The sequence below is a fragment of the Lepidothrix coronata genome, unplaced genomic scaffold, assembly GCF_001604755.1.
Source record: "Lepidothrix coronata isolate B3197 unplaced genomic scaffold, Lepidothrix_coronata-1.0 Scaffold7, whole genome shotgun sequence".
NCBI lineage: Eukaryota > Metazoa > Chordata > Aves > Passeriformes > Pipridae > Lepidothrix > Lepidothrix coronata.
Window position 1 is genome coordinate 3,642,883 of NW_016690187.1, and position 16,336 is coordinate 3,659,218.

Below are 16,336 nucleotides of genomic sequence, written 5' to 3' on the forward strand. Positions count from 1 at the left end.
TGTGTAACCTACAGCATGCTTGTGTGCTGTCTTTTAGAAAGGAAAATACAGACATGCAGAATGTTGTGTATGCACACATATGTGCTATCACCTTGTTTCCAACAGTGATTTTTTTTTTTCTTGATTGTTCATCTTCTTAGCAAAAGTCACAGCTCTGTGTGTTCAGTGTGACTGATGTAAAGGGTGTTGTTTACTTCACCTGCCCCAGCCGTCTAAATATTGGATGTCTACACTAATCCAATCTTTGCTGATTGGAAGAAAACCTGGGTGCCTGGGGAATGATTAATCTCATCTGCCTTGGAGAGGTGCTCTGAGGCAGTGTGCCTGTGAGACATCTCTAGCAGGGTGGGATGGGTCACTCTGGAGTGGCCAGTCTCCCCAGTGAAGACTGGAGCCTGTACCCACCAAGCCTGCGCTGGGTATGTGAAGTCAGCTGAGTTGGAATGTGTAAGACAGGAAAGACAGGGCTATGCACTGTATCTTCAAATGGCACTAATGAAGTCAGGAGGTCTGTTATTTTAGTGCTTAGTTCCGAGCTACAGCTAGTAGTCAAAGTTTCACTGACTTGGAATGGTTGGTCCATCCTTTGGAGTCAATTTTTAAAAAAACATGAGTCTGGGAGTTGCGGACTAGTGAACCCTTCCTTATTTCTGGAGAAGCTGATCTGGTTTACAATTAAAGTGGGATTTGTACATTCCTAATAATATGAGGTTTATATGTTGTTTATGTAATTATAACTTGACAACACGGAAAAATTTCCGACTTTTATCTGTTCAGGTTTTGTTGTCTTTTAAAGTTTGTAAGAAGCTCACAAAAAAATATAGGCAAGTGGAGTAAAGTGTCAGACATTGCTTGGAGGTTTATAAGTTTTTAGTTATTTCTTTAGAAATAAAATTGGTTTAGAAAGAAAGTAGTGGTGGAAAAAGGACAAAGGGTAATGAAAATTCAAACATGGGTAGACGTGAGGGAGAACTAAGCTGGATTGTTAGTGTGTCTTCCTTGGGAATCTGAGTTTTCCCATAGTGGAGTGAATTGGAATAGATGCACAGAAGCACAAGGCAAGCAACAGAAATAATTCTCACCTTCTGTTTGTGCTGAGCAAATAGAGCAATGTTGTATGTCTGATCTAACACTGAAAATTTGTTGCTGTGCTCCTTCTGCTTAGTTTGCTTTATGCCTTTATCAAGCTGAAAGCCTTTTGAAGTCTGTGGGTCATTTTCTTTTCTTCATATTGTATGTTGTTTCTAAATGAATTAGCTTCTAAGCTAATCTGTCACAGATTTAATTATAGCACACAATCACAAGGGACTTGCTTTTTCCTGATACCAAGCAAGGAACTTTATTGAATAAGGAAAACAGTTGTGTACTTGATTCTAATTTGATCTTCCAGTTTCTCTGTTTCATTGTGGAGCTACTGCAGTCTTTACTTACTAAAAGATTAAAGAAAAAGGTATCTGGATAAAAAGAGTGGTTGTGTGTGTGTGTCTTCTGACCACAAGAATATGCAACACCCTGAAAGTGGCAGAAGTTGTTTCCTGTGCTTCACAGAAGAGGAATTATATTCAAGTGTCTTGGATTCCTCCTCCATAATAGACCACCACCTTAAGTCAAGGAGAGAGTCTTGTTATAACTTTTTAACCTCATCTTCTGTACTTCTTTCTTCCTGAAGTCTTCTCACTTGGACATGATATTAATACTCCTGCTCTGCTCACAGACATGTTGTTGAGAGAGGTTCATCTGTGTCCAACAGCACTTTCTTGCTGTTATTTTTCCTAACCCCTATTTTCTTTCCTTGATTCCAAGGCTGTTTTGTTATATTTTCTGTGATAAAAGGTTTGGAATTACTCCTTCCCTCACTTGGCTAACAATATACCAAAAACTACACTTCTTCCCTCTATAGCTTGCTCTATAACATCCTTTATGTAGGGATGATTTTGGGTACCAGTAAATATTGTGGTATTCTCTTTGCATTAGACTCAGGGTTTGCCAGACCTTTGTACAGGTGTTATGTAGATAATATTCTGTGTGAGCATTAGGAATAGGTGAGAGATGCTTGGTGAAAGCTGTGCTGCTTTTTCCCTCCCATCCTGTGGAAGGTGCTTTCTTTAGTTATATAGGCAAATAAGTGTTTTCTCTGTAAACATGGTCCCTTCTCGAACCCTAAACTATTTGCTGAATTGTGTTACTGATCTCTGAGATGATCAGCTACTTCTGATTATCCTGTTGGGAGAGGTGCTCAAGAGTTTAAAGCCAGGAATCAGTACTAGCTTTGCTTCTGGTAAACATGATGTCAGTTTATGTACCTGAATGTCCAGATGCAGGATTCCCAAGGGCAATAGATATTCCTTCTTCCTCTTCCTTTTCTCTCATTCTTGCTCTGGTTTTTTCCATCTTAAAAAAACAAAGTACTGTAAGTGGTCTATGCCACAGAAATATGTTTGTCACACTACATCACTTTGAACTGCATAACTTCAAAGAAAATCAGTGCTTTGATAACTTGATTTGAAAGGGTTGTAGAAATAGCCATCATTATGAATCACAGCAGATAGGAATGGAAAAGATGGTGATTTTCAAATAGCAAAGCTTGTAAGGTAAGGGAAAATGTAAGATGGGTGCCAGTGCCACATTCTCATCTAAAAAAATCCCAACCATACAACTGTATGTAGCTTTGCAGAATAAGATTTCTTGAGGGTATGAAGAGGAATGAGAAACACTCTGTGTAAAAACTGTGTTTCTGAGGAGCGAGGAAACAAATGTGGGCTCAGGAAAGGGCTGTAACGAGGGAGAAAGCAATGTGTGCTGCTTAGGTAAGAATTTCTTCCACTTTGTCCTCTTCATAGAACTACCCTTCCTGAAGATGAAGGGCATCCCAGATTGCTTGCTGAGACCCTCCTACCCCAGAGACCTTCTTTCAGTTCTCATGGGCTGGACATAGGGAGGAGGAGAGAAAGCCCTCCTCGCCCCCAGCACTTCTGTGCTTTGTCATTCCTCTCCTGAGAAAACTCTCCGTGGACTGAGTTGCTGGCTCTAAGAGACTGCAAGAAATTAGGCCTTAAAATGGTGACTTCTCAACTGCAATTGTTTTAGTTTAGGATGTTGGCAATTCAAATTGAACTTTGGTTTATTCTTGCCTTCAGTCCAACACATAGGAGTTAGGGCGTTGAGACAAACTATCAGCTTGTGGAGTCTCAGAGGGTGCACAGTGATAGGTAAAATCCATCCTCATACCCAGACAAATAAGTGTTGGCTAGTGGGGAATGTTTATAAAGGTTTCAATGACATTGAGTTGGGAGACTTCATTTGTATTCAGACACAGCTTTACCACTAGTACTTCCTAACTGGTCCAAACACACTGAGCTAGAAAATACATGTCATTTAGTAGTCTCTGTTTCATCCAAGGTGATGTAATGGCTGTATGTAAGGAAAGCTCAGGTTGGAGCTATTTGATATATACAGGCAGATGCTGCAGTGTTTTTTGGTGATAGGAAATTCAGAGGCAGCTAATAAGGAGAAAGATTCAAACCTTTCACTTCTTTTAGCAAGGCTGATGCAGAAGAACATGCTGTACTGAGATATTGCTAACGCAAACACCCTCTCTGAGGGCTTGTTCCCATTTAGTTTGGGAAAGGGGAATGTTTCCTTTACAGAAGGGCAAGATTTACCTCTGTTGTGCTTTAAAAAACATGGGCTCCTTAGCAACAGTTTCAGTATCTTCTGCAAGCATCTTCCAGGGCTACTAGTCAGATGAGTCTGGAGTCAGACAAACAGGACTGGTATTTCATGTCTTGTCAGCTGTTCAAAACCTTCAGCTCTATATAAAAATGCATTTAAAAACATGAAAAAAAATAGTTCTATATGTACTACATATAGTACTGATACTGGGCTTACTAACAGGTGTGCCAGCTGACTTCATAACAGCATAGTGGAGCAGGACTGCGTGGAAACTCTTAACTGACCACTGAGGAAACTACTTTTTTTTTAAAAAAAAAAGAAAAGAATGTGACAGAAAAAATAGGAAAACGCATGTTTTGCACTGAGGAAAATATGAAGTTGTTGACTTCTAAGTTCTGATCCCAAGCCACAGTCAGAGGTCATCTTTTTTTTAGTAACACGCTCCTGAATTACTTGAATTTACTTTACCCTTATAGAAGTGATACTTGCATTCTTTCTGCCCTAAAATAGTGCTTTGCAAAAAGTGCTGCTAATATTCACCATACAAAAAAGTATTTCTACAATGATAATAGTTTACTTTAATAATGTTTGTGTTTTCTGTTTGCTTATTAGCTGAGATCACATGTTTGCATTATGTATGTTGAGTTATGCCACTTAAGATACATGTTTATACTTATGCTCTGGTCTTACGAAGGGTAAAGGAGGAGACATTTAACATAATTATCTCTTTCATCAACTGACCTGTTTATATATTTGCCTTTTTCAAGAAACTGTGTATCTTCACTGCAAAAAAAAAAAAAGGGGAGGGGAAGAGAGAGATGAGCACAGGACATGTCCCACACTGATTCACTTGATAGTGCGTATTGCAGAGAATCAGTGGCCAAATGGCTCTGGAGTGTGGAAGAGGAGGAAGTGAGCTAATTGTATTGGTCAGATTATTGTAATTATTTTGATTAGAGCAGAGGGGGCATGGTAACATCGGTTGATGTGAGGAAGGAGGAGTTCAATGTATGCCTAGAATATCTGAGCTGCAATCTTTCCTCAAATCAGGGTAACTTCTACTGGGGAGAAAAGATGCCTTCAATGGGACGAGTTACATAATGACACTAAATCAGTTATATTGACAAAAGCAGTCGTCAGTTGACTTCTACCTGAAAAATTCTGTTTAACTAATACTTTTTCTATAAAAGTGATGTACCAGGATTCTGCTAATCAGCATTTCTAACCAGCTGCAGCAGAGACCATCAGAACATACAGCACTTGCTGCAGCAGAGCTCTAGAGCTGTGGCTGTAGCTGTAAATGTAATATGGGAACACTGGCATTTGAAGGAAAAGCAAAAATACCATCATATGTGGTGTATCAAAGAGGTGTTGTTAACAACCACAGACATCTTTTATCTTACTCAGACACTTTTAGCCTCACTTCCTGAGCAGATTGTTTAATGTGACTGTGCTGTCTGTCTTTAACCATCCACTCTAATATTAATTGAACCTGTTGGCTCGTTTTAGTCACTATTGAAAGACAGAGGTGTCAAGCACATTCAGTTTTTATGTGTTTTGTGAAAACAGGTGGTCAGGTGAAGGAGAGCTCTGCATTAGTTCTTTCCAACTAAAGCAGCAGCTTTTGAATACATTGTTTTACCCCAGGGACTCCACACAAGAGGGCATGGGAAGAGGCAAGGGATCCAGCTGTGAAAAAAGTACAGGCAGACCTCAGACCTTGTAAGACACAGGGTAATCCAATCGTACGGAAAAAAAAACCCTGCTGGAAACTGAGCTGTGTCACTGCTGCTAGTCAAGAACTACTCATTCTCAATGTGACTGCTGCTCACAGTTATTATTCATGGTTTGACTGTGGTTTGCCTTGGCTGTGCTAATTGTGTGGCTGAATCCTACCTGCCAAGTCAGCGTCCCCCCTGGCTGTCAGCAGGAGCTGGCTTGCACTCCTCCAGGCAGGCAGTGCCGGCCCATTCTGTTGTGGGGAAAATGGGAGCTCTCTGGAGCAAGCTCATAATACTTCTGTGGTCTGCTGTTTTCTATCTAAGCTTCAGGGCATGACTTTCAGATGGCCATGGCTTTTAAATGCCCAGTGTCTCAAAGTAAGTCTTGTGCCTTTGTTTCTTAAGAATTGGTAAGTATCCTTTGACTGCTGTCTGAACTCTGTCAAGATGCCCAAGTTAGTTAGTGTGTGCTTTTTCAGCAGTAGTTTAAGAATTCCTTTATTTTTTAGGGAATGAGAAATATCTCATTGGTAAATGAAATTTTAAAAGGGTCTCAGATGAAGGAATAATTACTTTTCTGACTCCATCCTGAGTGTGTACCTCTGGCATGATGTACAAACCCAGATTTTTCTCCTTCTCTCTTCTCTAGGCTGTCAGCGCTCCATAGGTTTGTCCAATGGAAAAGCCAAGGTGTGCAGCTACAGTGGATGGTATTACTGCAGCACCTGCCACGTGGATGACAGCTTCCTCATCCCTGCACGGCTAGTTCATAATTGGGACACTTCCAAATACAAGGTAATCTCCCTGCAGGTTGGTTTGCTAGCAAGTGAACTGAATTGCTCTTTAGATAGAAACAGAGACATTTCAGCAGCCTGGAGGTTACAGGCATTGACTGCTAATACTGTCTTCTTTGTCCCACTTGTCAGAATGAGCCACACTCTCTCAGCAAGACAGATGTTTTAATCACAGTTTCCTTAGCCAGGCCTAAGGTGTTCCTCCACAGGGGTAGCCATGCTCCTCTTGGTGGCATCTTTTTCATCATTGCTTACCTAGTTGTTCAAGAGACAGGGAGTGGTAGCACACTGCAGCCTCTCTTTTAGTCCTAATCTTTGCAGTTATTGGGGCCCTTGAGAAGTACCTGTTTCATGAGCACCAGGGGCTAAGGATTGGCACCGCTTAGTGGTGGATGCTAAATTGTGGAAATGCCCACATGCAGTGTTTGTGGGGTGCAGTGTGCCCTGTCTCCTGCCAGGAACATTTTGAGGAGACTAGGAGGACATTGCTGTAGCACTCGGTTGGACAAGACAGACAAAAGTAACATAAGGAGAAAATTCTACAGTTGTTCACTTGCCACACAAGAGCTTTTCTAAAACTTTTGTAATATGCTATTTGCTGCTGCCTCGGTGGCTGATTGCTAGATAGGGGCAACTGATTACATACCTCAAAGCACTATGCCAGCAAACACAGTAGCAGTGTTGTTTTGCCATCTTAGGCAGTATATGCTGAAAGAATAACAAATTCATAAGGAATCCAGACCATGCTAGAGCTGCAGACCTAGCAGCCACTGTTAGGAGAGGTTGTTTGATGTTTTGTGTCTGCAAATATTATTATTATGTGCTATTTGAAAAGGAAAAAATAACCAGTAAATGCCCTATTAGAGGAAAAGCAGGTCTCTCTTGAAGAAAATTTGTCAGACAGGGAGATTATTAAAAGGTAGCCAGAGCCTGCCATCAGGAAAATGACAGTTTTGCGCTGTGAAATGCAAGATTCTTCAGTTACAAAGCTGCTATGTGTGGAGACAAAAAGCCCTCCCATGCCTAGAAGTTAGGAATAAATATTTAAAAGTTCTTTCTTTGGATGCTTTTACCAAGGACTAAACTTGCTAGCCCATGGTAGTATAGCTAGCCCTGATAAGGGGCTAGTAGATGGTAGGGCGCAGACCTCATGTCAAACTGTCGTTAATACTGCCAAGAAAATTAACTGGTTTTTTTCTAAACCTGCAGGGTAAAAACTATGCTCTGTGCTCTGTTTCCTGTGGTCTTTATATAGGCAGCTGAAGCACAAAAGAAAATGGGACTTTCAAGATTAAGCATTCATTAAAAACTTAAGCTACTGTCATCTCACTATAATACTTTTTGTAGACAGACAGAACAGATATGAGGTGGCTTGGGAAGACAAACAAATTCTGTGCAGATACTTTACCAGTCTTTGTGGCAAAATGCTACAGCATCCCCAACTATTAGAACAGAAATTAAGACAGGGTGGGAAAGTTAAGAGGATATAATCTGCTGTGGTGGTAGTGTGACAACTAAGTTGAGATCGCTGGTTGGATCTCCTCAACTCCATCCCATCCACGTGGGATGGGATATTTGCCTGCACTTTCACATCTGTATCTCCTCTCTCCATTCAGAGATAAGGTTTGGTGTTTATTTCAACTTAGTTCTGGCTGCTGTACTTAACAGTTGTAATGAAACTACATAATTCCTTAGTAGTGTATTGATCAAATGTGCAATCCCAGGCACAAGTAGAAGCTGGGCAGAGAATGGATCAAGACTAGAGAAGAACTTACTATCATGAGACCCCACCTGGAGGGAGTACTGTGTCCAGCTCCTAGTTGTTGTCCGGCTCCAGAGCTGGCCCCCAACACAAGAAAGGTGTGAACCTATTGGAGCAGGGCCAGGGAGGCCAAAAAGATAATCTGAGGGCTGGGGCACCTCTCCTGTGAAGACAGACTGAGAGAGTTGGGATTGTTCAGCCTGGAGAAAGGAAGGCTTTAGGGAGACCTTCTAGTACATAAAGAAGCCTACAAGAGAGTTGGGGAAGGACTTTTCACAAAGGGCCAGGGGTGACAGGACAAGGGGGATTGGCCTTAAGATGAAAGAAGGTAGATTTAGATTAGATATTAGGAAGAAACTCTTTACTGTGAGGGTGATGAGGCACTGGCACAGGTTGCCCAGAGGGGATGTGGACTCCATATCCCTGGAGATGTTCAAGACCAGGCAGGATGGGGCTCTGAATAATCTGTTGTGGTGGAAGGTGCCCTTGCCCATGGCAGTGGGGTTGGAACTAGATGATCCTTAAGGTCCCTTCCAACCCCCCCCTTCTATGATTCTATGATTTGGCAAAGATAGATATCTTGTCTCGCTTCCTTGAGATGATCTTAATAGTAATAATTTTCTTTTGGCTTATTTTTAAAAGACACTTAATTTGTCAGCGTTTCACCTCCCATAATTGGCCAGCGTGCAGCAACATCCCAAATAAAGATAAACAACAGAGCTTCTCCTATACACATAACCCTGCTCCTTGCAGGTAGCACAACAATGCCTGAAAGTAGAGTTTCTGCAGTGAGGGACTTGGCCCTGGCCACACTCGTGGCACATCCCAAAGAGGTCCTGCGGGAAATAAATACATACCACATTTGATGGTCAGAACTGAAACAGGGCTTCAGTCTTCAAAAGCTTCTGTTTTACACAGTCTGAAAGATGCCAGTCAATCCACCAAATGGAAGCAAAGTTGAATGAAGAGTTTGTAAACCTGCACTCCTTCCCACTGCCACCTTTTCCCTGCCTCCATAGGGGTTTCTGGGGTCTGTCCTATCTGTTTCTGGCAAAGCAAACACCAGTAGGTACTGTAGGATATGAGCTTTTACAGTGTAATTGGGCACGTTTCTCTTTCAAATTTCATGGACTTGACATCTGAGCAGCAGCTGTAAACTGTTACATCAATTAAATAAGTTTTGAAATTGAGAGGTTCTTGTCTGCTTTTGGCAAGATACTTCATAAAAGAACAGAAGCGATAAAAATCTGTAGAGTTGTCTCTTCCCATAACCCAGGATCTTGAAAAACAACAAATACACTTAACACCTGGAAGCACATGTATAGGAAAATAAAAATCCTCTTGGCTGCCATAGAAGCTCTTTGAAAGGACTTGGCAGTAAGGCATGTTTCTTCTGTCATAACCAAAGCAGCAGCTCAGTCCCCAGGTTTGCTTTTTTTTCCACTGTCTCCCTACTGTCTTCGTATTTGTGTTTTTCGTGTGTTTGGTAGAAGGGAAGAGAAAAGACGTGATCTTGTGAACATCCTTTCTTCCTTTTACTTAGGCCAACTGTTTTCCCTGTTTGCACACAAAACTCACTAAGTATTGCAGTTTGGTTCAGGTGGTTTTCAGCCTGTGCAAAATGCCAGACAAACACAGCAGGAAATGAACTCCCTGTGCCAGAAGGCTTCAAGGGAGGCTGACTTCTGGTAATTGAATTCTGAACTGTAAGTTTGCAGGCTCTAGAAAGGAAAGGTCTGGAAAATGTTAGCATCCATCCTTGTATGACATTTAAAGCTAAAACCGTGTTGCCCTTTGCATCTTCTCAATCCTTCTGGTTGATTTAATAGGATTGCCTTGTCTGCCCAGTAAAACTGGGGGACTGTGAGTATGCTAGGACATATGCTAGAATATTGGCTGGTAGCAAGCTGAATTACTGCGACTGCCTGACTCTTCCCATTTTAAGACTGCATTTCTACTTCTTATAACTTTGCTATAGTTGGCAATGTGAGTTAATGTTTCACAAGACATGTGTGCCTGTGTCAGGTGTGCAGAGTGAACTGACACCGATCTGTCAGCCAGTGGTGCTGGGCAAAGCTACTTTTCCTGCAATCAGAATTCCAGGATACATTGTATTGGCAAGGAGAGAGAAAGCCTTGCTTTGCTGCTCTCCTCAAAGGCTGAATTCAGACCATGCAGCACCAGAGCTGCACAGTAATGCTTTGTCATCATAGTGCACATGTATGGCAGAGTCACTCAGGGGACCTCAGTTGTGGCATCTTTTTGTTTCTGTACTCTTAATGCCTCCAGAGGAACGCCCCACACGGGGTACAGGTGTGCACAGGTGTGGGTGTAGTACTTGGACAGTAAGTGCTCTTCAGTTCCCAAGATAGCAGGGCAGGTGGATGAGGAGTCCATCACTTCAGCAGAGGTTTAAAGCGAGAAGATAGACAAAGACATCACTGAGCACGAGGTCCTCCTGGTCTGAGGTGCTAGTCATTGTACCAAGTGTTCACATCCTCCTAGGGAATCACTGAATACATACCTTAATTTGCTAGTTGGTGGAAGAGGACTAATATTTGCTATAGATACAGCAGTTGTCAGGGGATTGCTGAGATATTGCAGTCAAATGGTTTAATAATTGTAAAAGCAGGTTGTTTAATGCAGTCTCTTTTATGCACTTCAGTAAACATAATAAAGTATCAACATTGCTAGTGTTAGAAAACTTGATATATTTGGAGTTTGTAGAGTTTTTTTCTACAAAGTCCAAGTTGCTTGTCTTGCTCCATGTTACTTCTGATTCCACTCAGCACAGTTCCTTGTACATGCATGATACTTGAAAAATAAAAAAAGAAAAAAAAGAAGAAATTAGTGAGATGTTTAATATAAATAGGTGAGATATTTAATACAGCTTCAGGGCCTGGGAAACCTGTGGAGTTATGGTCTGCTGTATTTAAATTAAAACATTGTGTTATCTCTGTAGTTATTGGTGGGAAGGCAGGCCTTGGCATTATTTCTTACATATTTATTATGCATTTTGAAAAGGTTACATTTGGGGCTGGCTTTCCCTGTTGGTAGCTAGTAACTTAGTGTTGGGTTTTGGAAGTGGTGCTGTTTATAAGAGTGTGTGTTTCTTTTTTACTTCTTACCATACTGCCCCAGAAGGGAAATAACTGCCTAAATCTCAAGAGGCTGTGGTTTAGTAGTGCTGTGCCCTTTCTACTTTTGTTAGCTTAATTCATCCCTTCCTCCACTCAATGTAAACACTGATTTAAAGGCCCAGGAGGACTAATTGAATTGTGGAACCAATAGTATTTCTGTAGCACAGTTTCAAGTGATTTGCAGCTCATTTAAGGTAATCCCTGTGACAAAATGCAGAAATAAGGAACCAGAGGGAATTTGGTCTTCTCACCTCAGAAACAGGAGTATTTTTTCTAGTGAAACAGAAATCCCATGAATTTATCAAGATTACAGTAGCTCTTTGCAGGTGGAGATAGAACAGGGCACTATAATGAAAAAGGCATAAGAAAAACTTCTTGCAGATGAAATATTGGGAATGAGTAATACCAACAAAATTCAGTTTTATTTATCTGCATTTAAAAAAACACAACAACTTGCTTCTTGCCAAAAAGAAATCAACAAACAAACAGAAAAATACTGGCAGGGAAGAAACTTGGTAATCGGATTTTAGACTTGAAAAACATCTAGTAAGATGTGTTACTCTGCAGCAAAAGCGTGTGTGGCTGCAGATATCGCTCTACATTGGGTAAGTTATCTCATACACTCAATTTTGAGGCATTGGATCAAGTTTGACTTGGCTATAAGCAGAGAGAGTTGATCTCTCTCAGCTCTGTCTTCATTTGTAACTGATAACATAGTAAGTTTTCAGGTGCATAGAATAACTCAGATCACAGAGGGGAAGATCTGCTTAAAAAGAGCTGGGAGGAAAGCCTAACTAAACTACTTTATTTTTCAGGTATCAAAGCAAGCCAAAGAGTTCCTGGAATATGTTTATGAGGAGCCATTGATTGATATCCAGCAGGAAAATCCCATGCTGTACAAGCATGTTGAACCTCTGGCAACTGTTGTCCGGCTGAGACAGCAGCTAAAATCTCTCCGAGCCTACTTGTTCAGCTGCAGAGCTGCAGTGGCTGAAGATCTGCGTAGAAGGTAAGAACCATAGACAGGATACAGCACAAGGATGTAGTTTCCTTGTCATGTTGCTTCCCCCACACACTTTTTGTTTTTTCTCACAGTCTAGTTCTGAAGGTGTTAGTCATTTAGAAAGGTGGTGTGTTTATATCTGACTTCCCTGAGCAGCTGGGTTATCCTATGGCAAAGAAAATGATTTTATAGGGTCTGAATATCCAAAGTTGTTCTTGACAGCTATCAGTCCAGGGGGTCACACACTGTGGTGAATATCTTTTACTCCTCCTCGGGCTTCCTGGCTGTGTGTGATTATTTTCAGTCAGGTGAGATATCTCATGCTCCTTGCTGTGGCATCACAGTGTAATAGCCACTGCTGGGACTTTGAAACACCTCACACCGTGGCAAAGCATGAGAGGGGCCAGAGTCAACCACCTGTCCAGTGCTTCTGACTTCTTCTGTGAGATGACCTCACCCAGAGGCAGAAGCCAGATGTAGTCCCCCAGCACATGACCCAGCATGTGATTTATGTAACACTAGAGCAGTTGGGCTCTTTCTCAGTCAGTATCCATGCCATGGCTGTGGTGAATGTTTTGTTTATTGGAAAACACACAGTCATAGCACAGCAAAAAGTGTTTCATATTGCGTTTGCTGTGATGGAAATGGTAGTTCTATAATAAGTGAACTTCATTTTAGAAGTGCTGTATCTTAGTCCATTCAGCTACTTCTGTATTTTTCTAACAAGCTAAAAATTATCAATCTTTTTAAAACCATCAAGCCACAGTTGTGACCTTAAAAAGCCAAATAACTTTTGTTGTGGATCTCCAAAAGAGATGGGGAGATGTGTCTGTCATGCTGTACTGTGAGGTGAGTAGCTCTGGGCATATGCAGCTGACCTGATGCATCTGTAAGCATTTCTGTACCCCAGTTTTTAAGACAAGACTTGCAAGTAGGAAAGCCACTGCTCTGAAACTGTGAGCTGCTGAAGGGCAAGCAGGTGACATCAGGTGACTGTATTTTGAGCATGGTGTTTTAGGGACCTGAATTCTCTGGAAGGGGGAGGAGGCTGCACTAGTGCCTTTATCCTAGGTAAGGAGAGCTGGTCTGCCATTTGGTACATAACCCATGTCATTGCTTTGGTGAACTACCTAGAACAACTAAGAGAAGGATACAGCAACAGGTTTCTGGAGAGTTCTTGTGTCAGACCCACTTAATATGTGCTTGTGTTTTACTACTCAATTTCTATTATTTGTTAGGGCAGCTTACAGCATTTTAAAATTTAGGATGGTTCTTCTTTTATTCTAAAGGATGGAATTATCTTGCAAAGCTGTTTTCCTATTCAGCTATAATAAATTTTCTATGCCATCCCCTTCAGCAGTGATAAACCTAAAAGGAAAATAAGATTTGTGAAGGCTGCTGTTCAGAAGAAGTGGCAAAAAGGAAGTGATGCTTTCTGATTAATGTTGAAGAAAATAATTCTCTGGTTAAAATAGAGAAGGAGGCAGGAAACTGAATGGACTTGATTAAGAGAGTAAAAGAAGAGAGTTCAAATGAGACCTAAGCAGAGAAATCAATAAACTAGAGAAAAAAAAAAAGAGGGGGGGATAAGAGAAACCCAGGAGAAGGAGATTCAAAGAGGGAAGGGATCTCAGAAAATTAAGAATTAATGAAGAAACCAGGGCAAAGGGGGAACCCCAAAACCTACCTCCAAAAAGGAGAGATGACAAATACTGAGGAAATGGACAGAAGAGAGAATGGACAAAAATTATCACAGAAATGTGAGCATGGTCTTTTCTTGGAGCAGGGAAGAGAGAGAAAATGTCCCTGTATCAAAATTAAACACCCAGAATGGCAGATGGGGAAACTGGGAAAAAATACTTCAAATGTTTCTTATCTAAGGTTTCCTTTGCACTGTCTCAAATTGAAGCTCTCTGTGGTGGAGGGAAGGACCCCCAGCCCAGGAGGGGTTTGGTTTTGTACTAGGGAAGCATCTCCAGGACTTGTTAAAAGTGTAAAAGGCACTGAAGGAATGTACAAAACAGACCTTAGAGTCCAGCCCCTTCTTGGTCTGTGAAGTGGATTTGGTGGTCAACTGCTCCCTCACATCTCTCTTAAGAGGTTTGAAGATATGAAAAGAAAGAAAACTTCCTTACCCAGAAGGAGTTATTCCTTGCTCAAAGTGCTCCCAATGGTTTTGCATTCTTCATCTAGTATCCCAGTGTGCAGACATTCACTATCAATGTGATGATTTTATAGAGCAGAGCTGAAAAGTAAACAAAGAAAATATGTGATTTAAATTTTCCTTTGGTTCATCACATGGACAAGTTGCAAGACAAGGAGGAGTTTAAACAGTATGGTGAGAGAGCATTCCTAAACTTAGTACTCTTTCCTAATTAGAAATTAAAAACTGGGAGAGAGAATCCAGTTATCTGTCCTGCTCTAAAAACATTCTTTTTCTCCTTGGTCTTCACCTTAGTATGTGAATAACTATTAATCACAAGAAAGTGAACACAGCATCTTGAAGACCTGTCAGACCCATATAAACAGATTGAAACAAACTGTTAATATTGCTGTCTACAGAGAACTAAAAACAGACTGATTAATTGTATTGGCACCTCGCTGCCTCTGGGACACTGATAGAGCCTGCCTTATTAGGGAAAAGCAGATCACTCTGAGGTTTCTTTTATTAATACTATTTGCATTATCATCTACTTTAAATCTACACCCCGCTCTTCAGCCCAGATCACAAAATGAAGACGGCAATGAAGTTGGAAACTCTTGGTGTCCTCTGTGAAGACAAAAGTGTTTACAGTGCTTACAGTCACTTTTTCTGAAGACTTCCAGATGGCTATAAACCAGGTTAGCTCAGGATCCAGTTGGTTTAAATGTGGACACGTTATTTATATTGTTTGGGGTACATAGGTACTTTAAGAACTTTGAAACTTGGCATCTAGCAGAGAACTCAGGGCTAATACCACATTGTGAACTTTCAAGAAGCAAGTAGAAAAGAAGGAAGGAAGAAAGGAAAAGACACAGAAGAAATCCTAAAAGTAGCTAGAAGGCTCGCAATAAAAATGGTCTCATCAGTTATAGTGATTTATTCTCACCTATTACTCCACTATATTCTAAACTCTTTTTATATTTGCAAGGTGAAAAAATAAGGAACCTGGACTTGGCTGGGAGGTGAAATAAGGCCCTTCACCAGCATGTATCTGCAGTGTTCCTCTAATATTAGCCAGATGAGACTCTGGCCCTGTTGCTGAGCTCCCTGTTTTACAAGGGATGTTGTTATGCCTACTTTGCTGTAACTGTCACCTCCGTATTGCAACACACATTATTTGCCTCAAACATCTTTACTCAACAAGTTCTCGCTTGTTTTGGTAGCTTTGCTTGTGTGGCTGCTGTTCAGGCAAAAACATACAAGACTGAAACCTAGAGCCAACACAGAATTAGTACAAGTGGAACTGTACAGATCCCACCACCACCTGCAGATTGTGAGATGGTAAATGAATGGCACAAACATGACAGACTGAATAAAATTGGTGGCTGGGAAACAGTGAGAATCTCCAAGTCCATTAAATAATGAGGGTATTCTGTGAAACTGTGCTGAATGATGCAAGTTCTCTTCTGGGTTTGCTTTGCTCCTGTTGTGATTGAAAGTCCTTCAGGTCAAGGAACTGTCACAATGATTTTTTTGGATGTCTCCAGGTACCTCCATGTCTCCTGTAGGGTAACCCAGGTCAACTTTGGCTCTGGGGAGCCCTCTGGGCTCTCTGCTCTCTCAGCTATCTCTCAGCTATCTAAACTTGCAGTTCAGGTGCTGCTAGCCCAGATACTTTAGGCCAATGACAGTGACACAAGGTAAATGTTCTGTGGCACATTCCTCTATGCATTAGTGCTTGTTGCAGTGCTCTAGTTCTGTAAGTGAATCTGAATGGTGATGAGAAACTAAATGGAAAAGCATTTCCCACTTGTTACTCATCTCTGCCTGATACCATTTGTCTATCAGCTCCAGAACAGGAATACATCAGTTTTACCTTAGCAAAACTTCAGTGCTGGATACATTACTTAGCATCTTACAGGAAGACCAAATTAGAGCTTGCTGTTGCTGCAGGAGGTTAAAGGTACACCTCCAGTGCTGCAGACCTGTGGTCTTGGCTGAGCCTGCTGGTCTGTCAGCACGAAGTGAAACAAGCCCAAATTCAGTAATGCTGAACAATAGAGTCCTGTCACTTCCTACAGTGAGGCCTTAGACTCCTGCT

At 41.3% G+C, this 16,336-nt stretch overlaps 1 protein-coding gene across 9 annotated transcripts in view; it reads left to right on the forward strand.

The window, feature by feature from the left end:
- The window catches only part of PLEKHM3 (pleckstrin homology domain containing M3), a 150,090-nt gene that overhangs the window by 29,039 nt on the left and 104,715 nt on the right, over positions 1 to 16,336 (forward strand). For all 9 annotated transcript variants that reach the window (XM_017834449.1, XM_017834483.1, XM_017834473.1 and 6 more), the window contains exons 4-5: positions 6,043 to 6,188; positions 11,905 to 12,098. In XM_017834449.1, coding sequence (XP_017689938.1) covers positions 6,043 to 6,188; positions 11,905 to 12,098 — 340 coding nt within the window. The remainder of the gene's footprint in view (positions 1 to 6,042; positions 6,189 to 11,904; positions 12,099 to 16,336) is intronic.